We start from the raw sequence: 22,759 nt of genomic DNA, 5'->3' as shown, positions 1-22,759 counted from the left end.
AGCCGCCGGCCGGGATGCGCGGTGCAGAGCGCCCAGCTGACGGGGCCCCGCCTGCAGCCGTGACAGCGACACCCTGTACATAGACGACGGTGTCACGATCGGCTTGTAAAGGCAACACGAAATGAGGGAAAACAACCGCGCGAAGCCCGCGCCTGCTGGGGCCGGCGGGAAGAGCGCTGGCGGAAGAGGAGAGGGAGACCTGGCGCCGGCCGCCGGCGCCCCCGGCGCGCCCCCCGCCCCTGCCGCGGCCGCGCAGCTCTTGCCTGAGGCGCTGTGGGAGCCACCCCCGCTCCCGCCGCGGCTCCGCCGGGCTGGCCGCTCCTTCCCGCCCGAGGTCCGTCCTGCCCGCTCCCCAACCACCATCCCGCCTCCCGCCCACGGCGAGGGCCCTTCAGCAACCTCGCCTGGGCGGCCCCCTCTCCTCCCCAGCCTGCCGCCGCTGTTCTCTTCCGTGGGGTGGAATACAACGTCAGTGTAGCTGCTTCCAGGATTTGGTACTGCTTGGAAGGTGGGAACACAAAGAGATAACCGTGAAACACAGTCGAAGGAAGGAGATTGCTTTGTCATTGCTTCTTTACAAAGAAGTGGGAACACAGTTACAAGCCTCCCTGGTGGTCTAGTGGTTAGGATTCGGCGCTCTCACCGCCGCGGCCCGGGTTCGATTCCCGGTCAGGGAAGACTTCATTTTTTTCTTTTCTACCTTTACTCCTTTCATCTCTGTTATTGTTTTAGGATTCTCTCCGGCCCTCTCCTTCTGCTCTTACAATTCTGGGACCATCGGCCGGCTTCTCTGCCAGCAGAGGCACGGGAGTTGTAAGATGTACCTGACAGGTTGGAAAAATTGTGCATGAGGGCTGTGCAGAAAGTCTGAGCACCCTGTGCTGGTGGACACAGGAAGATGTAGCATCTCCCTGGAAATCTTGCAGTCACAGACATCCCATGCCCACCCACAGGGATAGGGATTCTAGAAGTGCCTAGAGGGCCACATGCAGTTAGAAATAATTTTTTTTTTTTTTTTTTTTTTTTTTTTTTTTTTTTTTTTTTTTTTTTTTTTCCTTCTCTAACAGCTTAGGGTGCTCCCGCTCCTTCCCCCTGCGGAGCATCTCTCCTAGGAGGAAAGGATGAGGTGACTGGGCCTGTTGAGCCTTGACCGAGACAGCTGAGAGGGAACCTCTTCAATGTCTACAAGTACCTGAAATGAGGTGCCAAGAGGATAGAGCCAGGCTCTCCTTGATGGTGCCTGATTGAAAGGACCACTGGAAATAATGGCTTTGGCTGCCTTTCCCAGGGCGTGCCAGAGCCTAGGCTGCCCTCCCATGCAGACAGGAGGTCTCGTGGGAAAGGGCCTCCTCTATATTTTTTATGAAAAAGAAGCTTTGAGGACATTCAAAGGGAAGGGATCACCTTTGCTCTAAGGCAGAAAGCAAACAGTCAAAAGGGCTGTTGTCACCCTTTAGATATAAAGAAAAGGTGCCACCAAATTATAGTTAAACACCAGGTCCACAGATTGCCACCTAAAGAATTATTGCATTCCTATGGCTGGAGGTTCTTAAGAGTGGGCTGGACAAGTTATCAAGTCTCTCAGACTGGGCAAGAGGAATGTCTCAGTGGATCTCCTAACACCCTGAAAGTCACAATTATATGATTTCATCCTGCACTTCCCCCTATAATTAACAGTTTACCTGTTAATTAGAACTGTGGAGGGCTCGGAGATTCTTCTCTCCCTCTTTGATCTCAGTGAAATGCCTTACCAAGTTGGTGGAAGAAGTTGCTGCTTTCTATGTCAGAAAATGTTGGGCAATTTTAGAAGAAGCTAAAATGAATTTCAGGTGTTGACTACATTCTCAGAAAATACATATATATGGTTTTACAGAATAGGAACAAAATAAGCATTTCTTTTTGTTTCAGCTCATTTTGTAGCAGGACATTTGCATGCTCTTAGCAGTGTAAATCCAGCTGTAGAGTCACCTGAGAAAAAATAATCACATGTAAGACTTTAGAAACATGTAAAAAAATGCCAGAATAGCTCTTGCATGCAAAGAAAGAGTAGTTTCCAATATTTATTCCAAAATACAGTATTTTGTTAGGAATGCTGCATAATCTCTGAAAAAGCTATCAAATGGCCTTCCAAATCCCTTTTCAGTCTAATGCCAGACTTGAAATTTGCCCTTGCATAGACAGCAAATATTCACCCCACAAGGCGTAGGCACCAATCCTCTTGGCTTGGTGTCCTTACACTTCAGGTCCCACTGTGACTGAAGGTGTCCTGGTCTGGGATGTAAAGACCCCAGATCAATGTTCACCTTGAGCGTGTGCTGAACAGTGTTACAGCAGTTTCTGATTCCTTGTTCCTGGATCTTAGTGATGGAGGGAAGGAACTGGGTACTTATATTTAACTGGTAGAAGAACCATCCTTCCTAGAGCTTTTGTTGGTATTTTTAGTTTACATAAAAAGTAACTCATGATGCTGGCATGCTGAAGCCCCAGAAAATGTGGGCTGTTTTACCCAGGACTGGCAGTGCAATCAAAAGCACATGAGCTAGAGCAGAGGTATTTCAAACAAATATAAGATTATTAATAACATATTTTCAACATGTAGCTGAATTCTCTTCTCACTGTGGTAGATTTTGAGATGCTGGCTCACAAGTATTTTCACTTTCATTTCTGTTCTTCGTCATAAGGGTGACCAAGTGCTTTCCATGTCACAGCAAAGGTGTATGGAAATGAACTGCAGAAGAAACAAGAATGGTAAGGAAGACAATACCTTAACTGTAGATCAACTTAAACCAGCAGCTGAGTCAACTTTTCGTCCTTGCTACCTCCTTTAAGTTACAGCCCTACATTAGTTCAATTTTGTAAGTTTTTTCCAACCTTATATGAAGTATCTTGGCTGTGAGTGAACATAAAATTTTGTGTGAGTTTTTCAACTAACAATTCTTTAGAAAATGAAAGTTCCCACTTTTTTTTAGGAGTATTTCCTACTTGCCATCATATTTCAGTTCTGTTTGAAGGGCATAGAGCCGTGCAGTCGTTAGATTTATTCTGTTCCCAGGACATTCCCTTGGCTACTTATCCCCCTTTTGTCTGTTTTATTGTGGATATGAACAAGTGCAACTCCGTGGTATCCTCCCCAAGGCAACGAGCTTTTGCCTAGTGATATAAATATTGTGGGAACACGCCACGAGGTGGCATCTCGGTCCTGTGTCTGCCACCAGCCGCCCGCGGTTCCCAGAGCAGCCCCTTCTCTGGAGGTTTCAGACTCAGTTCCTTAAGTTAACGTTGTGCCCCTTTCATTCCAATGAGCTATAGGGGAATGAAGGACTTGTATTTGCTGCTAAAGCAAATTTCATGTACAAATGAAGCTTTTAAGGCAAATCACTGCACAGTTTCTGAGTTTATGCTGTTTATGGAAACTTTACAAGCTGTCTTTAAACAGTCTTAATATAACATTAAAAAAAAAAGTCACAAAAACAATCAGGAGTGTGACTCAGACTCTATCACCTCATCCTGTCTGTGGCATTAATACAATGAGGGCACATACCATTACCAGACTGACAAAGAACCATGTGTCCCTGAACATGTTCATCCCCACAGCCACTCTGTTGGGGTCAGCAGCACCTCTGCTTTTCATCTGTAGGTTTTGAACTGAAGGTCATGCAGAAAGTTTGTGCCAAAGTGAAGAAGGGAACCACAATTTCTGCATCCCAGGTCAGGATATTGGGGCATCAGTGCCCAAGGACACAAGATAAGGTCTGGTTTCATTCCCTTCCCTTCTGCATGGATTCACAAGGCTGGTGAGCCATGGGAGCAGTCTGTGCTATGACATTAGTGCTGTCACCATGGCAGTCAAAGGACACAAACAAGGCAAAGTGTTTATTAAACTGGTGGGGTGGAAGGAAAAACAAAAAGCAAAAAGATGCTTTCAGGCACACAATCCTTTTTCCAGGCTTTTTTCCCCCCAACCTATTATCTATCTCAAAATTCTTTCTATATAATATTGATGTTATAAAACATAACTGTATGTTTCTTCCTGAGCTACACATTCACTATGAAACACCTTCTGGACAATAAGATTAAAAAAAATATGACAATCTCACTGCACATCCTGCCAGGACTGTTCCTTGAGAACTACAGTTGGAAAATTTACTCTGAATTGAGTTTAAGAAAAATTATTTTATGCAAACCAAGGCAGTTTATTTAAGGTAATGTTATTGAAAGTCCAATACAAATTTAATTAGCACTCACAAATCTAGATAATACTGTCCAAGGACCATTTTCCAGCAAGTCCTTTTACAGGAGCAGTTGCCATGTCCTATTAAGAAGTACTCTGATCATGAAATTATGAAAGCTTCTGATCCTTTTAAAAGTCTGAATTTTTCTCTTGCATGCTGCAAATCTGCTTTCTAGATCCTTTTTATACTGCCTTGTGGCTACAGTCAATCATTACCTTCTGCCTTTCCATGCTTTGTTTCCCATGTGCTCTTTTGAATAATCACACTTTAGTAAACTATATTGACAATGTTACTATGATGTGCCTAATTTTTGTCTTGCTAGCAGGAAAACAGAGCTGGGAGATTCCAGTTTTTCCCCCAAAGCAGGAAAATAACAACAGACTATAAATTGGTATTACAACACATGCTCTGGTGGGTGGTGTGTCTGCTGCATGTAGCTGGGAATAGCAGCACCCCAGACAAGGACAAGGTAGCTGAGCTGATGGAGGGTGGTTACAGCAGGGTGCCTTTGTGGCTGTCCACCCAAACTGCCCCTGCACCCTTTGCAAGGGATTTTTTTACAAAAATTACAACTCTGTATTCCATAACTGGCATAATTTGTATTGTGTAAGCTGCAGTTCTGCACAAGAGATCCAGCAAAATAAAGGAAAAAAACAGGAATGCTCTTCCTGTCTGCTCAGATAAGAAACCACCTGCCTAATTCTATCAGGATGACATTTTGTAGTTTGTTCATTCTCTACCCCAAGCCAGGTAGTAAGTCTCAGTTTCAGATTTGTTGGGACTGTGGCCTTGGTTCAATCAAAATGGAGCTCCTTGCTGTAGCCTGCAAGGGCTTTCATCCTTCCTACCATGCTGCTCTCCTCTTCCCCTAAGTAACCAGGCTGAAGCGGAGTGTGAAGCATGTGAGGAGATGAATGTGAGCTCCTATCACCATGACTCCCCTGCCTGCTACAAGGCTCACAGGGAGCCTCTGTGCACATGCCAAACCCAGTTCTGAAGTGATCTCTCTTGGGTTTACCATCATGATCCCCCTAAGCATGTCTTTGGTGAGAAAGGAGTGGCTGGTGGTTCTGCTGTGGATGAAGGCAAAATCCAGGTATCTTGAAGATAAAGCAGGTATCTTAAAATCTCTTGTACCTACTGTTTATTGCAGTTTGCTGATCCTCAAAAAAAAACCAAAAAGTAAGATGACTAAATGTAATTTAATGAATTCTACTTCTCTTCTGGTTATGCATTCAAAGGGGCTTTCCTTCCATGTCATCCATTATGCCATCAGACATTTGCCTTCCTCAGTAGCATCTGGGCTCCAGGAGAGCTACTATCTTCTGTTAACCAAAGGCTTCTGTTAAGGGATAGAAACTTGGGTTAAAAGTGCGCCCAAGATGACAATGAGTTAGGAACTAGTCTTTCCCCTGGGGTCTGTGATCTAATTAGACAAGATCAAGGACAAGTATTAATTAACACTGTTCCCACTTTACAGGTGAGTAGCCAAGAAGTGAATTAACAAACAAGTTGTATTTGTGATGTATTTAAACACTCAAAAAGTAGCTTGACACCCATAACTTTTAAAAATCAGACAAAAATGCATCCTCTAAAGTTTTGGTCCTGCAGGGGGATTAAAAGCATAAAGAATTTTGTTTATACAAACAATCACACTGAAGAGGAATAGCTCCTCTGTTTCCCTCAGAAATACATCCTTAGTTCCTTTGCAGGACAAGTTCTTAGTTATATTGGTGATGAACTGTAACACTGAAAAGCAACAGGGACTGAAAAAGTCATGCATGTCAACAATAGCTAAAAAATATCTCTAACATGCGTAGTTCTTCTTCACTTTAAAGGCTGTATACAGGAGAAAAAGAGCTTTACTTCCCCTTTTTTTGCCTCCAGTTTGAACCACCGGCACAGAAACACTCCACTGCAAAAGCTGGGCATATGGGCAAGCAGGTCTTACATATTTATATTGAATTATTACTTCTCTTTTGTTTTCTTGGTGGCTACTGCTCTTGGGCATCCTTGGGTTTTGACGGTCACATCAAAGGAGCGGCTCTGGCGTGAGAACCGGTCAAAGTGAGCCAGATAATTAATGGATTTATTACTGAGGTCGGTTCCCATGATTGTCGGTGGGCAGCAGCCACTGCTGTGTCGTAATCCTCATTCTCTTGGTAAGGCACATACTGCCTTAAAAAGGTTTAATGATCCAATAGTGATTTACTAATGGGAATCTTTCTTGACGGTTTAGCAGGCCTTGAAGGAGGACAGGGTGGCACATGAAGGTCAGTTTTCACCAGTATCAAGAAATGGTTTTATTTATTTTGTTTTGAGATTCCTGTTTGGAGCATTTTAATTCACTAAATGCAATAATGAATTGAAGGGTCAAAGTCATTGTAGCAGGGCAGGTATCAGATTCTTGATAACACAAGGAGGGAAGCAGACATTGGTCACAGTTGATTGTGGCTGAAGGTCTGAGATAATTATCAGAAAACATTCACTTCAGCTTTTATGATCAACAAAATGAAAAAGTGTGGTAAGAGGGACTGAAACAGCCTCATGAAACCGCAGGCTGGCAGCTGGTCCCCGCCACCAGCCCCTGCTGGGGTGGCTGCCTGGTTCGCTAAGGTTACATCCCCTTTCTGCTGGGAAAGGAGGGAGGGGGACAACCAGTGGGACAGCTGCCCAAAAAGAGGGCAGGGGAGGGAAAAGGAGAGGAAGCAGCTTTGCCTGCCCAGAGCGAAAGAGATGCTGTTGGTGCCCAAGGAGCCAGAGTCCCCACCACTGCTCCCCCCTTGCCACCCTGGTGCCTCTTCAGAAAAACAAACCCCAGAAAAGCCAAGAAAAATAAACTTCCTTCTCCTCCACCAAATACATTTAGAAAGCAACAGAGGGAGAGGGGGTGGGGAGAAAAACAATGTTACTTTATTTTAGGGCTTGTATAATAAAACCAAGGGCTGTGCTGGCAAGTGACATTAAGAGCTACGTGAACAATCCACACACAACAGACCTTGTCCTGTTAACCAAGTTGTGAAAGTGTACCTTAAATGTTTAACTTTTGCTTTAAACTCATGGAGGGAGAAAGTTCCTTTTTCTCAAAAAAATTAAAATTACTTTTCTCTCTGAGATATGAAAAAAATACAGCATTCTGAGTTAAATCAAAAGTAAGGGGGGAAAAGTGTAGGCCTTTACATAACTACAGTTTTGTCTGTTTGGGTTTATATATTGCCTTGTACTCATTTGTTAGATTTTCACTTACCACATAGTAATATCTATTACAGGTAAATTCTTTACAGGTAAAACCATTTCCTTTACATCTTCTGTAGGGACACTGTTTCCAGGAGTGGGGGCAGAGGTCTTGCAGTTCACATAGGCAGTGTTCGAAATTTCCTAGCAACCAAAATTTCAGTGTTGCATCGAGATATTTTTTCATCCTGAAAACTTTCTTTGTAGAAGAGAAAAATCCTGAAAATTAACTGAGTGGAAAGCAAAATTCAGTCACTAACTCAGAAGGACTTTCCTGTAGAATAAGTAATAGCACTGTTAAAACATTGTCTAAAACATTTAGCTTTGCTTGAATTCAATATTGGCAGTAGTATATCTGTAGGAAAGGAATCTGCCTCTTCAGGCCTTGAAAGTAATTCAACCATACATATTTCATTTTATTTCCAATAATCACTTCCTTTTGCTTCTGGAATTTGAGTATCTAGGGTACAACACTAATTCATGTGTCCCAGATTTACACAGCCACCATAAATGCAGAAAAATATCCCTTTAAAAACAAATTATATTGACATTATCTTATAATCACCACCACTATTGAAGTCAGAGCATTAAGAAAACTTCTAAAATTAGTGCTGATTGAGGTGTTGACTGATCTTTGGGAGTGATAGATGATAATGCATTATCACCAAATGATTTTGATACTGTTCTATTGTTTCTACTGGTGAGGAGTCTAATTCTTTGAAAAAAATTAGATAACACATGAAAATATTATTAAGCCTGAAATCCTGTATCTCCAGAGATGATGCAAGATAGAGAGAAATTCAGTTGCCTGGCCTAACATATATCATGACTTAAGCAGCTTGGATTTCCCAGGCATCTGCACAGGACTGGCAGAGGTGACACAGGACACAAGGGACACCTACCCCCTCCAAAGTGATATTTGGAGCCAAACTTAGGACATGGCAAACATTTAGACAACTGAATGATGACTAAGTGATTGTGTTTGCACATTCATAGCACTTTACAACTTCCAGTAAAAGCAATTACCAGGATAAGAAAACAAATCAAAACCAACCACATCTTCTCCCCCCAAAATAAAATCCTGCATATTTTATGGAAATGATCTGTGAATTATCTGTCAAAATGTTATTTCATTTATAAATCAGGAGAGGTTTGGTTTACCCTTGAGTGGAGATCTCAGCATTTCTAGCACCTGCCTGGTGCTCCTCTACTTATCATTTCTGGTTATGATCAGATGTCATTCCTTTGAGATTTTACACAGTAGTGTCCAAGTATTTGCTGTGTAAAATGATGAAGCAGAGAAACAGTGCACAAGTAAAAAGTTCAGTGTTGAGTAAAATTAACTCAAGTTCATGCAGTGGCCTCACAGAAATGAAGCTTGGACACACGAAGCTTGCAAAGCTATACCAACTCCTTCATATTTTCTCAAAGTTGAGCAAAACTACCAGTTCAATCCCTCAGGTCCTCAGTTGTTTGATCTCAGGCTATCCGTGCCTACAGAAGCAGATGAGTAATGAGGCTAGTGACTACAGAGCTGGTAAAAGTCCTCTTCAAATGTCAGTATTTTCTTATTTTATATATTTTGATTAAAAGGTGCTTGTGACTTTTTCCTGTTGCAAAGAAGAGATTCCTCTTATTTCTTTACAATAGCCCTAAGAATTTGCCAAAATCCATGTTCCAGGCTTATCTCATGGCATCCTCATTGAAGTACCATCTTTCAAAACAGCTGCAAACATTCTGAAGGTTCACACTAAGGAGGCAGCAGCATAAGTTGGCACCTCCTGGCAGTTGTTCAGGCAGAGGTAGTCACAGCCGATTATTCTACTTTAAATATATGCATTCAGCCCTCGGCCACAGTAGCCGGTTTTTCTTCGAGGCAATACCTAATGCCGGATTTCCTCCACTTGCAATCACAGCAAAGGGAGGACAGGCAGCGCTGCCTCTCAGTTGTCTGTCTCTTCTCTACGGTAATAATCTTCTCTCAGCAGCCTAAGTGCTTTTTATTTGCATTGCTGAGGGCTAAGGTTTTGAGCCTGCTAATGCTGAGTGACAGAATTGGTTTTTAGTTTTTTCCTTTTAAGAAAAACATTCTAGGAAATTGCATAACCTGCTTTGATCCTCTTGATAATTGGAATTTAAAGTTGTAAACCCACCCATTGAAAAGTTAGTCAAAGCCAACTGTTAACTGTTGAACAAGCAGCCTGACTTGTGTTCTTGTAGTATGTGCCATGATCTGCTCTTAAATTACATAAACTACTAACTTTATTCTTCATCCAGGTCCATTCCTCACTGAATGCACAATGAAGATAGAAAAGGGCTGAAGTAAGGTTGCACGTGCACAGCCACGAGGCCTAACTTTTGCATCTTGGTTACGCCAAGGAAACAGCTTTCCCTTGGTCTGTTTTAAAAACTGCACAGACACCTTCAGCTCTGACCTGTTAGCTACAGCCAAAGCCACCAGAAGCTATAACCCTCTCATGTCTCTCCAACAGCACATGTGAAATATGAGTCTTCGTCGTTAATTAATCACTTGGAAAATCTTCATCCACTCTCAGAGAGGTAACATTCCCCACAGCCTAGGAATAAGCAGGCATGAAGGATGAGCTCCTCAGGTGATTTGATTCAAACCAAACCGATACAGAAGACAACACAACAGGAAATAGTGGAGACCAAAAGCCAACAAAACAAGCAATAGAGGACACAGCAGCAACTCATGGATCTGGCCTGTTTTTTGAAAGTGAAAATGGGATAAACACAAACAGGCTGCAAAAAACTATCAGTGGTGTGTACCTAATCAGTGTCTTTTCAAACTGCCATTTTTTTAGAACAAGGCAGAATATTGCATTTTGGGAAACAAATGATTTTTTGAGGTACATCAGTTAGATTGAAGACCTTAGGCAGAACCAAGTCAGTGGGTGACTATTTTTAAGGTGATACATGCCTGAGAGACCTCCTACCAGGCTCTTTGAGGGCAAGTTAATAGTTAACAGCTTGCAGCCAAGCAGGGCTGCAACCTGCTCTTTCATGCAAATAAACCCCACTTTTTATCTACCAGCCACTAATGTCCTCTTTTTTCTTGAAAATACACATTTAGAAAGTGAATTATACTTCATCTGTATACTGCTAAATATGCCAGAACGGCAGCTCAGCATTTCTGCCCTTAACAAAAAAAAAGTCATATTCCCCCCAAACAACACTACTTCAAAGAATATCAAGGTTGATTAACAGTGTAGGGGTTACAAGACTTCTTCCCCCTCTTTTGTCCTTTTTTTTCAGGTGAATGACAACCCCTCCTCACTTAAGTGCCAGAGACCAGCTAATTGAGGCAGGGATGAGTTCCAGGTTCAATATCTGGGAGAAAGGATGACAGGAGTGTGAGCCACCGAGCTGAGGCTGCTGAGGCTTTTGATGACAGGTGAAGTGTCTGTCTGGCTGTGGTGTGATCCCCTTTTTCTGTGCCTCAGTCTTGCCAGCTGTTATTTCGGCATTCAGACACGTAAGACTTTGTCCTCATCCTTATAAACAGAGCTTTCCACACTTTCCACAGAGGGGCTTAGGCAGGTCTGATGAAACAGTAACAAACCCTTGCCTCAGTGAGAACTGTCAAATTAGAAGACCAGAACTTGTACAAACTACCTCCTTTCATTCCATATATTTATGGGTTAATGATGTCATTGCGTTACCATTTTCACCTTCTAAACCCTATGGAAAGCTAAACCTAGAAACCTCATTTTTGGGGCTCTCCAGGATGAACAGATATGCTGGTGTCATTAAGCATACCATCAATGCAGAGCCAGTTTGCAAGCCTGAAAACCAATGCTGCTTTGCTATTTTCCCCTGCCTATTCCAGATCCCGCTGGAGAAGGTGGAGCAGAAGAGTAGAGAGCAGCCAACAGGCTTGTTATCAGGGGCAGAAAACAACTCTTGAGTCCACAAGTATTCTTCAAAAGCAAACAAATACTACAACAAATCATCCATAAAACGCAGTCAAAAAGGACTTCATTTAATTAGTGATATGTAAAGACTTTTGCATAGAAAAAAGGTTAACAAAGTAATGCATAAAAGACCGACTAGGTACAGTATTTTTAAAACAAATATTTTAAAGTATATTTTGCATAATGTTTAACATTTTCAATGCTTATTGCTTTCTCCACACAGCAGAGAAATCAAGTGCATAATAATACATGCTGTGTTTTATTTTTCTTTTCTTTTTTTTTTTTTACATAAAATCTCTAGTTCTTGACTGGTTGTATTAAAATACTTAGGTTATTTTAAGTCACTGTAATAAAAAAATGAAAGCAAACCATTTTATGCAGCACTAGTTATCTGGGTATTGACAAAATAATTTACTCACATCCCATTAATACATTCATTTTGGTTTGGAATCAAACCCACATTACAATGTTGGCATGTTAATAGCCAATTTAAAAATTGTCCCTACCATAACTTCATTCATACCCAGAGTGATCATTCTCCCAGAAGCTGATAGAGAAAAGAAGAGGGATCTTGCACTGAATTGTCTAAAAGTGTCCAAGTACAGCTAAATAAGTTAAGTTGAACTCTTACAACACTGAATCTCTTGTATTGGCATGAATCAACAGTATCCAAGTGTGCACACTTTCAACAGGTGGCTACTTCTGGGTGCATGACAAATTCACTGTTTGTGCAGATAGGAGCTAGCACCATGTTTAAGCCATAAAAAGGGGTGCCTCAGGGCTCACAGGCAATGCTGAAACATTCATTAATCCCAGCACTGATAGGATAATTGCTTTTGCCAATGCTATGCTAGACGTCACAATTTGGCAAGTCTGTACAAAGAAAGTGAACTAAGCGAGAACTAGGCCTGTCAAACTAAACATTCTTCCTTGGCAATCTTTTGGCTAAAAAAACCTCTTCCCTTCAAGAGCATGATCTGCCCTGGAAAAGTATCCTAGTTCTGGAGCTGAATGCAGAATTTCACCTCTCTCCCATACCATATCCATACCTGTGCAATGGTTATTTGTTTTAGCAGAGCACACACACATATACATATATATTTATTTATTATTTTTTTCAATGTCAGGCACTTATGAAACTGGAACTCCTCTTCTAGCCTGGGGAGACCCGGTAGATGCAATCCCTCACCTCTCTGCCAAACGAGGATGCATAGCTGGAGAACTATGAGTTCTAATGCCTACGTATTTCTACGTATGCTGCAGGAAACCTCTACATGCCGATATGGTCACACTGCTATGAAAGCCATTGCTGCTCCCTCAAGGTGCCTCCAGCAAGACAAACGGAGAAGAGGAAGAAGGTGCCTCCCCATGTCCTCTCCGACACCGGCAGTGAGGATAATCCTCGGCGGGCTCGGGGCCCCCCTCAGGCCCTTGGGGTGAGGGCTGAGCAGGGAGGGCACGGCGCGTCCCGGAGGTCGGGGATGGCGGGCCCGCGGGTGGGAGCACATGCACGTGTGCCGACAGGGAGAGGAGGGAGCTGCAGTGGGAAGAGGTGTGTGTGCCCGGGGCGGGGAATTAGAAGGCTCCAACTTCAGTCCCCCAGGGTCGGTAGGGTTTCGTGCCGCCGCCGGTGCCAGCCTGCTGAGGGCTGGCGGTGGCTGACACGGCCAGCGGAGGGGTGATGGCGGTGGCCGCAGCGACGGCGGCGGCGGCCGCGCTGGGGGGGAGCATGGGGAAGGTGCCGGTGAAGGACAGGGGGAAGCTCTGGGCTGCAGCTGTGGCTGCTGCGGCCGCGGCGTGAACAGTGGCCGACAGGGACAAGAGGGAGGTGGAGAGAGGAGGGACGCAGGGAGCGATGCTGCCAGCGGAGGGGACTCTGAGGGCGGCATCGGCGTGGGCGAAGGTGGCCGTGAGCAGGGCGGAGCCGTGAGGGGGCACGTCCGAGGAGAGTCTGCATGGGGCAGCATCGGAGCCGTGCAGTCCGTTCGGCTGCAGCAGAGCGGCCGGGAGGTGGTGGAAGGCGGCTGCCCAGTGGTGAGGGTGCACGGCGTGGTGGTGGTGGTGGTGGACCATGGAGGAGGTCATGGCAGCAGCTTCCCTCTGAGAGGCGCAGGTGCTCAGGTGAGACACGAGTCTAACGCGCAGGGGGTCGGACGTGTCGAGACCTTCCACCGAAGTCAGGTACCTCGCCACTTCTGTCAAGCACTCCCGGAAGCCGATGCTCATGAAATCCATGGCCAGGGAATGAGCGTCAAAGTAACCTGCAAGGGGAGGGCAAAATACGTGTTGAGTGTGGAGCTGGCCAACCCAGTCCTGGCTCAGCCACCGCCATTTCCCGTCTGCCATTTATGGGTTAAGATGTGCAACAGAAGTTTGCTCTCTGGTCTGTAAATGATCTCTGTGACCATCCCTGTAATGTAATAGGCTGCAGTTGTTTATGCAGACAATGTACAAATGAAAAGAAATAAGTCCATAAGACACTTTAAAAGATACATGATTCCTCTCCTGAAATTCCTCAGCAAGCTGCTGCAGTGCAGTGTTGATCCTGTATGTGTGAATGAGATGCTTATCCACATAAAGAAACAGGCTGGAGATCAGAGAGCTTGCATGTACCACCCTGCCTTTTCTTCCCTCCACTGGCATTCATCCTAATGCTTTCAAACTATTTCTTGACATTGTGAGATAGTTGTTGTAGCTGCTGCCGGGGTCCCATCTACTTCACAGAGTCATTAAGACAATATGACATACGGTGTTGCTTAACTACAAACAAAAAACATCTTGTGATGACTCTGCACACACACAATAAAAAGCTTTACTGAGAAAACGTTTTATGTAATGCCATTGCTAATTTGGAGATGGAAGACTGACAGTCATATGGCCCATGAGGTATTTCAACAAACAGCAACTGGAGCTCCATAGGCTTGGGACAAAAAAGCATTTGAAAAAAAAGTTTTATTAAATGCACATGAAAAGATACTCCCTTTCTAAAAGGGTTGAGCATAAAATCTTGTGTTTAACTTGCAGCGCTTCAACCACAAAAAACCTATTCCACTTTTTGGAATTTTCCTATTTTAGTTTAAATGTTGTCTCCTTGGGGGATAATATCCTATCCACTCCAAGGTTGGCATGGTGTCTTTCCTCTCACTTTCAATGAAAATTTTTAGGTATGCATGACTGTGATGAGTGTCAGGATATAAAGATCAAGTGCCTTTCTTATGGTGGAACATGGCAGCAATGCCTTGTACTCTGTCATGAAATAATCTTGGCCTTTCTGAAAAATGCTAGCACTTTAGATGGTTTTTTTCATTTTAATCAATTTTCAGGATAGAAAGAAGTGTTTCTGCCGCTGCACGCCCACATTATAGAATTAACTCAGGCACATTTATCCACTTTGCTCCAAATCCCCTGCTCACTATACACTCCATCTTGCCAAATCACGATGGTGCTTTTGCTGCAGGCCCACTTGCTCATCTGAACCTGAGGGAAACGCTGGCTCAGCCAGCAGACCAACAAGCGTGAGGAGTTGAGGACTCCTGTCTGCAAGTGCTGACTCCCCACAGCTTTCTTTCTGCCGGGTCCACTGCCACCAAAGGTTTGAGTGAACTCCTGAGAAACAAAGGCCAGGCGTGCCAGCAGCAGTGAGATAGCAGGGCACCTTCTCGGGTGCCAGTCAGCCTGGCGTGGGGACTGCTGCTGTGCCGGAGGCTCCAGGACCTCCAGCAGCTTCAGAGGGGCTGACGCACAGCCAGAACCACTTCCCAGCCCTGGCCACGAGTCAGCCAGCCTGGGAGTCCTGAGAGCACTCGGCTCAAGCCAGGGCTTCCCGGCCTCCCTCCCTCCCTCCAGACTGGAAGAGATGTGGGGGATGTGGTTGTCACCAGCTTCCCCTGAGTCTGAGCTGCTGGCTCTGTGACAAGCCATCCCAAAGCCCTGGTGATCCTGGCTCCCTTTCAGTCTCCTATGGTGGCCGAGACATGAAAACAGAGGCTAGATGAGATCTGGGACTCCCAGGCTCCATTATATTTTGATGGTTATCTTTTCTCGGTTTCCCCTTCACCAGCTTCCCCCTTCTGAGAGAGACTTAAAAACATTGTTTCTTATTTCTTTCCCAACCCACAAACATCCTCCACCATGTGCACATGCCAGTGTTTTGTAATGAACAGGAACTCTTGGTTTTACCTCATTTGTCCTGGTAACCCACCTGTGCTGCACACAGCTCACTTAAGCTACATGAACCCATGCACTGATCCAGGTGGCACTCACTCAAGATAAATTTCTAGCGAAGCTGCAATAAAACCACACTGAGTTCTCTGCAAGCAACTCACTGTTGACGAATCACTCCTCCCCTGTACTTGCTTGCACCATCAGCAAAAAGCCCTGGCTTTAGGCCAAAATAATAACTCAATGTGAACATGAGACCACTGTCCACACCTGCGTCAGGGCAGCGGAAACGCGGAGTCTGCACAGGACCTGGGAGGCATCTGCCTGCCTGCCTGCCCAGGCAGCTCTGAGAAGGGGCAGAGGCCGTGTTGGGCTTTTTTCCCGCAGTGCCCACCTTGGGATCAGTGTGCTGAGTGGTGGCCAACCCCATCCTGGCTTGCCAAGTCCCACCCATTCCCCCATCATGTTCTCCTTTCTGTGTGAGGAAGAGGACAGTCCTCAGCGCAGGGGAGCATATGGGTATCAGGACCCATTTCTCCTTTCTGCAGAAAGAAGTGATGGTCCCTGGTAAAAATGATGAAATTAATTTTTTTGCTGATACCAAAAAAACCCTCTGGCACACAAGATGAATTACAAAGAGGGAAATAAATGCAAATAAAACAAATATCTACTTTAAAAATACTCTAAGAAAATATATTTATTATTTTAGTTAGTTAGATTGCAAAGTAAAACATTAAGCAAGCAGGAAATGCAGGCTTAAACTTTGCCCAGTACTCATTCTCAAATCTCTTTTTCTTACAGTTTCTTAACCTGTGCAGTGAGATTACTCTTATCTCTAGAACAGAAGGAGCAGATAAAGTTGTAGTATTTGTGAAGCGATCAGGTACTATTGTGATGGGCCACCCATGGTGGATCATGGTGTGAAAGGCAGTTGCAGAAATAAGCCTGCGTTGCCTCTCCCCACACCACAACACTTCATCCTTTCCCGCATTGCCACAGCTATGCCGGTGTCAGCTGGGGCAGGAGAGACATGGCAGCAGAGACCAACCAAGGAAGAGAACAGACTGCCAGACCTGGGACTGCTAACAGCATCCAGTTTGTCCAACTGGAGCCAGAGGCTGGGCTTCACCAACATATCTCTCGGTCCCACAGCTCCCATCCCAAGCATTCCATCCCCTGCCCCACTTGGCCACCTGACCTGACCCATTTATAAAAAAATCCCTTGCATACTTTTTTTGGGCGGGGAAGCCGGGGCAGAAAGCTTCCTGATGAATGAGGTCTCCATTTGGGTTCACCTCCTGGCCATCCCGCTGCCGGTGCAAACATCGGAGGGGTGGGAGCTGCTGCAGCTCCTCAGAGGAACAATGCGCAGCATGACGTGGGGGTCAGGCTGGGATAGCTGAGCCATACCTCGCATGGGGAGGATGAAGAGAAACAGCCACCATTTCCCTCAGCAGCCAAGCACTGTGTGCTCCGTGCTGAGGGAGACAGAGCTTGTGGGACACCAGCACACAGCCACACACTCAAAGAAGGCACGGTCACTCGGACACACAGAGGTCTGAATCACCTGAATACAGACTGCACAACCACGATCAATTCTGGTGTTTCAAGAGCATGTCTTTAGCAACTACAGTGCTTTCTCAAGGACTTTTTACATATATATGTTAACCTTCTTTTTAAATTTTGTACATTTTCTGAGGAATCAAGAGACATGTCTGCTACCTGACAGGGAATAAAATTCCTTTCATCTCTTATCAAATAAGTTACTCATAAATTTTAAGCTTAAATGGACTCCTAGAAAAAACTCTTTAACACCTAGAAAAAAGGTATGTCAGCTTTTGTATTAATTTTCACAAATAACAAATAACAAAAAACCAGCCTTTAACTTTCTTTCCTATAGTCATCTGCTGTTAGGCATGCACTGATTCTAAGCTAAGTTTTTTAATTGCTGCAAGGTAAGGAGAGGAGCATAATTCAGATATGCACTAAAAACTTTGGTCAAAAAAAAGTAAGAGACAGAAAGCAGCAGTTTCTTTTCTAGCCTTTACCTCTATGGCATAGTGGGTGAGTGAAGAATCAGCTGGTTTCCATTACAACAATTCAAAGTATGATCACGGTTGATGGCATGGGACGTGGGACCATGCTTATGGAATGCCAGCAAGCTTTTCGCTCCAAATAAGTTCCAAAATCATGACTACACAGAACACCTCGTGGGTGGCTGAAACCATTTGGCCTCCAGCCTTGGGACTGTCAGCTTGCACAAGCGAGGTACGCTCGACTCCCGGCACTCAGCTGATCTAATGGGTCAGCGAGTGCAACCACTGCGTCACGCCAGCACCCATTAACCGGGAGCTCTGCCGGCCTCTGACACACAAATACAGCATAGAAATGTGAGTGCAGAGAGCATTGCCTGCCCATTTGCTTTATCAGATACCTAGAGCTGCACAGAGCAAGACTGAGTTTTGTTCTGGTGAATGAGATGGTCTAACCTGGAACTGAAAAGTCTTTCCAGAACAAAGAAAATATTTAAACATAAATTAAAATTCTTCTCCGTTCACTTCCTTTGGTATAGCAGCTCAATAATGAGGTTTAGCATCAGGTTTTTTGCTACACAATTGTTGCCACAAACCTCCTGTTTATGTTTGGTGTTTGTGTATTTGTTTTGTCTCCCTGTGCAGATTTCAGTGCTCTTTGGAAACCCCAAACAAATCTCTGACTGGGCTGCCTGTGAATGAAGCCTTTACTCCCACAGTGTTATGAAAGCAAACACAAGCCCAGGGTCAAGTGCTTCTTTTGTCCCAGTAGCTCTTTCCCACGAGTTCAATCCTGCCATTAGCATTGATTTCCACTCCTTTAATCTGGAAACGCCTATCACAGCTCCTCAAAGCACTTTTTTGATGAGATTTCCCCAAATATTAGAAAAAAAAAATGTTGGCTCCTTACCTTTCCCTCCTGTTGCCTGCAGCATCTTCAGATGATCCACTGTCATTTGCAGTATTTCCGCTTTTTCTAATTTGGCAGATCCCTTTGAGATAAGAGACACATATAAACAAAGGCTTACGAGTACTAGAAACTTTAATTTGATATACTTTCCACTGAGCTCAGCTGTATGGTTTCAATTTCCCCTATCATTAGGACATTCTCTGCTTAATTCTTTCGTGAGCATCTGCTTCCCAGACTCAGTCTAAGGACTAATACCATCTCCCTAATTTCCCTTTATTAGGGCTATACCTCAGCATAGCTCTGGCCTTGGAGGTAATGTAGAGATGACATCTTCAAGAAATGAGAGAATTACGTAATTTTCTGGACTTCCTTTTTAACAACAAACACAAGTGGAGAGCTGGCAGGAGGGATCTGTGTGGCCACAGCTTAGGACCCTGCTGCAGCGTTACTTTTTGTGCTATTACCGGTAGGTGTCCCTGCGGACACACACCCAGCACTGTCCCTCTCTTCGTGGCCTGTTAATTTGCAATGTGTCATTTGCTTGTTGAATATTCCATTCTCATTTTTTGACTGAAAAAACTGCCACACAGTCCACAGTATTTTAAGTTAGTGAGAGGCCTACTTTGCAAAGACTAAGTACTGTGAAAGAGTGTAGCTCCTCCAGCAGTAAAAATCTTGTCTGACACTAAGAGTGGCTCACAGAGCTACAAGAGATACTGGAAAAGTACAAAATAGAACTCAAAAGATACTATTGGTATATCAATGTATAAATAAAACTATTTTGTTTGGTAGCATTCCCTCGGATGTCTGAAATGCACCCAGACAACACAAATGTTATTCCAGTGCAAGAGATCGTCCCTTGGCATCAGTTAAAATCAGGGCCGTGCAAGCTGCAGCCACCAGTGGATCACATCCTGCGAGCCAATTTTTTTCTCTTAGTTATCATCAGGGCCACCTCACTGTCCCAGCCAGCTTCACCCAGGTTGCCCATTTCTGAGCTGGGCAAAGCTTACCCGGTGCTGTGCAGCCGTGCTTCAGAGCGCTCATCTCTGCCACACTCGGGAGTAGCACGGGGCTTGGGGAGGGAGGGAGAGAGGCGGAAGCGAAACTAAACCTCCAACTTGGAATCTCCAGTGAGCTGAATGTCAAGGAGCTGGGCAAGGACTGATGACTTTGTCCTTGGCATATTACGGGAAAATGTTGGGACTTTCTGATTCAAATACAGCACTTGCTCATTTTTATGGCAGTGTACTTTTTTCAACCTCATTATTGCTTTCAAAGCACCAACATTGATGTGCGTGTGAATTTTTGGTCAGAATTCCCCGTTTTACATGCAGCTACATCCTGTAGCTTTCTCAGACTTCATCTTTTCCATAGACACAGTACAAGCCGTCTCAGTGAGAGTGACTAATAGCTAAAAACTGCATGGTGCTGGGTAATTTCCAAAGGCTCTGTAGGGCTTGTTTTATAATGTTTGTGGTTTTCAAGAAATAAACAATAAAATGGGACAAACAACTGTTGTCTCTTGCCCCTGTTTATCTAGCTGAAAATATCCCTGTCACAGTTTTGCCAGAACCAGAAAGGGCACAGTGACAACTACCAGTTACTAAAAATCATACTGCAGGTGACACAAGTGATGCTCTCAACCAATATTCAAATTTATTTTTTTCAGCCGGCTTTTGCTCAGGCCAGGGATGAAACAGGCCTAGCACGGTGCGGTGTTTGCCACGTAGTTACCACTTACATTCAACACCTTCCAATCTTGCTCTCAGATTTTACTTTCTGGGTTTTTTTATTTTACTATTACAAGGAAGTCAGGTTATTTATTTTCAGATGTTTCATTTTTGTTGAAACATAGTGTCAGTTGCACATATCCATAGATTGCTAGACACTTCTAGCAAAACAGGAACAAGGCTGACTATTGAATCAAAGCCCAAAAAATAAAATTCAAGATATGGAAAAAAATAATTTGAATGGAAAAACCAAAATTACTTTTTCCCCCCCCCCCGAAACATTGTATTCTAAGGTCTTGGTCTGTAATTTCATGACCAAGGAGCTGAGCCAAAGTTAACTGGATGCTTTCAGACTTCCTACTAAATACTTTCTCACTGAAAGTCTGAATATATCACTGACTTCATCAGCTGACAAACACGGGCCTAATCCACCTCCTAATGCACTGGTTCTAAAGAGTAATCTTAAAATATGAATAATCCAGACTGTCTGCTCCCTTTTCAGGAAACTGGACTGATTAGCTTGCAATGAAAGTATAGATTTGGAAAAAAAAGGTCCGTTAAAGTAGCGGCAAAGTAAATGATATTTAAAGATTTAGACAGAAGGCTAATTTACATACAGGTTTGGGGAATTGTGTTGGGTTTGTGTATTTTTATTTTTTATTTAATATGGAGTAAAGCACATTTTTAACAAAACCACTACTGGAATTCATCGAAAGAACAGAGGCAACAAGAACACAGTTACCCTTAAGGGAAAAACAAGCCAAAGAATGGAAATGTTTTTCAGCCTTATAATGAATTATGTTTCTAATAGTTTTGCCACAACAAAGCATTTTATTGAAATGCCTGCTTTGTGCCAGATCAGGACACATACAGTATTATTTTAATGAGATTTACAAGAGAACTAACATTGCCAGATGAGATACAGAATTTATATTAAAAAAAAAATGCTTACTTGTTTTTCAAAAGCAGTTGGCACAAGCCGCCTCAGCTCTGATAAACTGTTGTTTATACGATCACGGCGCCTTTTCTCTATAATCTATTCCCAAAAAAACAAAACACATTAAGTTCATAAAAATGAAGGGCAAAATCACAGCACACATGCAAACTGTCAGATGCAAAAATAATTAAATGAAACATACCCCTCTTCTTTTCTTTCTGGCCATGATCTGAGATGTTGTTGTTGGGGAATTTGATCGAATGACAGAACTATTGCTTTGCCTGCGAAACAATAAAAGTATGTCAGGTGTTGCACAACTTGACACCACTCTTTGAAGACACCTTAGGTCACCACATTACGTATGCACAGTCCCTCTAATGCCATTTTCAATGCTTTTAAGATGTGCCTTGCATTGCACAGTGTTTTTGAAGACAGCAACGCATTTCGGTTTTGATTGCCTCAGCATACATTTTGAATTGACATTTTGAATTTTCCAACACTCTGTACGAAATAGGGTCCTTTTCTGCAGACAGTTCACTACCCAGCACAGATTTCATTTTCTTTGCATATCAAGTCCTGCCTATCAAGTACAGGCTGAAGAACCAGGCCCAAATCCACATGAACCATCTCTTATATGGCAACAGTAGCGGTGAGTGGACATACTCGATGACACAACCTCTGCCAGGCCTGCTGAGTTTTGACATTGCTGCCCATTGCTACACAGTCAGTAGATGGTCAAGTACGATGCCAGGTGCCCAGCCTGGCTCTGTTGCATTATCCAGGAGAAAATTCAAAACCTGCTTTTAAAACGATACTACCCAGAAGTACAAAGTTGTTCTTATTTCATCATGAGCGCGCGCGCAAAAAAAAAAAATCATCAGCATCTTTTAATACTCATTTAGCCACTGATGAGGACAAGATAGGGCTCTGGTGCGTGAACCTCTAAATTGGCAGGAGGAGCCCTGAAGTCCCTCAGCGTCCCCGCAGCGCGACCCTCCCTGGGCAAACACCACTGCTCGCCCTCGGCTCGCACGGCGGGTTTGCTGAACTTCAGCTGCTGAGGATCCCTTCTTCCTTTCCACGGCTCATTTCCCACTGGCGCCGGTTCCCTTAGGTTGTTCGGCCTGATCAGGAGCGATTTTGGAAAAGGTCTGATTGCAAATGGCAAATTAAGCGGAGCTAATGAACCGCAGCCCGGTGGCTCACAAAGCTACCGGAGCGCTCCGCGTAATTTCGAGGCTCGGGCAGTCCGAGCGCGGGGCTAATTTTTGGTGGGCTACGAGCGAGCTGCCAGCTGACCTGGAGGGGCACATAACACTCTGACCTCGGCAGGCCGCCCACCCCCAGCCCAAGGGGGTGTCCGGGTCTCCCCCTCGCCCTGCCCCAGCTCGGGGTGCACCCCGGCCCGTGCCCCCGACGGAGACGGCGGCCCCGGGGGTGCCCCACTTACCCCGAGTAGTTGTTCTCGCTACCCACGTCTATAGTCTCGTCCATATCGCTGTCTGAGGTAGTTTCCTCGCAAGGTCGCTTCATGGTGTGCACGGCGCGGGGGTAAAGATAAATAAATCCGGGGGGGGCTGCGGG

The 22,759-nt window shown here is 44.4% G+C and overlaps 2 protein-coding genes, 1 long non-coding RNA gene and 1 other non-coding gene across 5 annotated transcripts in view; 2 read left to right on the top strand and 2 right to left on the bottom strand.

Annotated features, from left to right (window-relative positions):
* Positions 1 to 395, bottom strand: part of NCOA7 (nuclear receptor coactivator 7) — an 85,084-nt gene extending 84,689 nt beyond the window's left edge. The window contains exon 1 of one of the 2 annotated variants that reach the window (XM_064413075.1): positions 264 to 395. The gene's annotated coding sequence lies outside the window, so the exon portion shown is untranslated. The remainder of the gene's footprint in view (positions 1 to 263) is intronic. The other variant, XM_064413076.1, reaches the window with a different exon arrangement.
* A 210-nt stretch (positions 396 to 605) lies between these two features.
* On the top strand, positions 606 to 677 carry TRNAE-CUC (transfer RNA glutamic acid (anticodon CUC)). The gene has a single exon. It is a non-coding gene; the product is annotated as a tRNA-Glu (tRNA).
* Positions 678 to 5,557: 4,880 nt separating this feature from the next.
* Positions 5,558 to 12,339, top strand: LOC135296593 (uncharacterized). The gene is made up of 2 exons (XR_010358654.1): positions 5,558 to 10,248; positions 10,743 to 12,339. It is a non-coding gene; the product is annotated as an uncharacterized LOC135296593 (long non-coding RNA).
* Positions 11,440 to 22,757, bottom strand: HEY2 (hes related family bHLH transcription factor with YRPW motif 2). Its single transcript, XM_064413081.1, has 5 exons — positions 22,626 to 22,757; positions 21,378 to 21,456; positions 21,191 to 21,274; positions 18,506 to 18,587; positions 11,440 to 13,662 (listed from the first exon to the last, which is right to left on the bottom strand). The coding sequence occupies exons 1-5, from the start codon at positions 22,706 to 22,708 to the stop codon at positions 12,977 to 12,979; spliced, it is 1,014 nt and encodes a 337-aa protein (XP_064269151.1). The 5' UTR covers positions 22,709 to 22,757; the 3' UTR covers positions 11,440 to 12,976.
* Between the last annotated feature and the right edge of the window lie 2 nt (positions 22,758 to 22,759).

Source organism: Passer domesticus, chromosome 3 (genome assembly GCF_036417665.1).
Source record: "Passer domesticus isolate bPasDom1 chromosome 3, bPasDom1.hap1, whole genome shotgun sequence".
In the NCBI taxonomy this organism is placed as follows: Eukaryota; Metazoa; Chordata; class Aves; order Passeriformes; family Passeridae; genus Passer; species Passer domesticus.
This window is presented reverse-complemented; position numbering and strand designations above follow the sequence as displayed.

Bases quoted from the DNA above. Each gene is read 5' to 3' on its own strand.
- HEY2 (XM_064413081.1), bottom strand. From the start codon at position 22,708: ATGAAGCGACCTTGCGAGGAAACTACCTCAGACAGCGATATGGACGAG. The intron at 18,588-21,190 runs GTAAGCATTTTT...CTTATCTCAAAG, and splicing joins CAACTGCTTTTGAAAAACAA to GGATCTGCCAAATTAGAAAA. The intron at 13,663-18,505 runs GTAAGGAGCCAA...CTCCCCTTGCAG, and splicing joins GCAGGCAACAGGAGGGAAAG to GTTACTTTGACGCTCATTCC.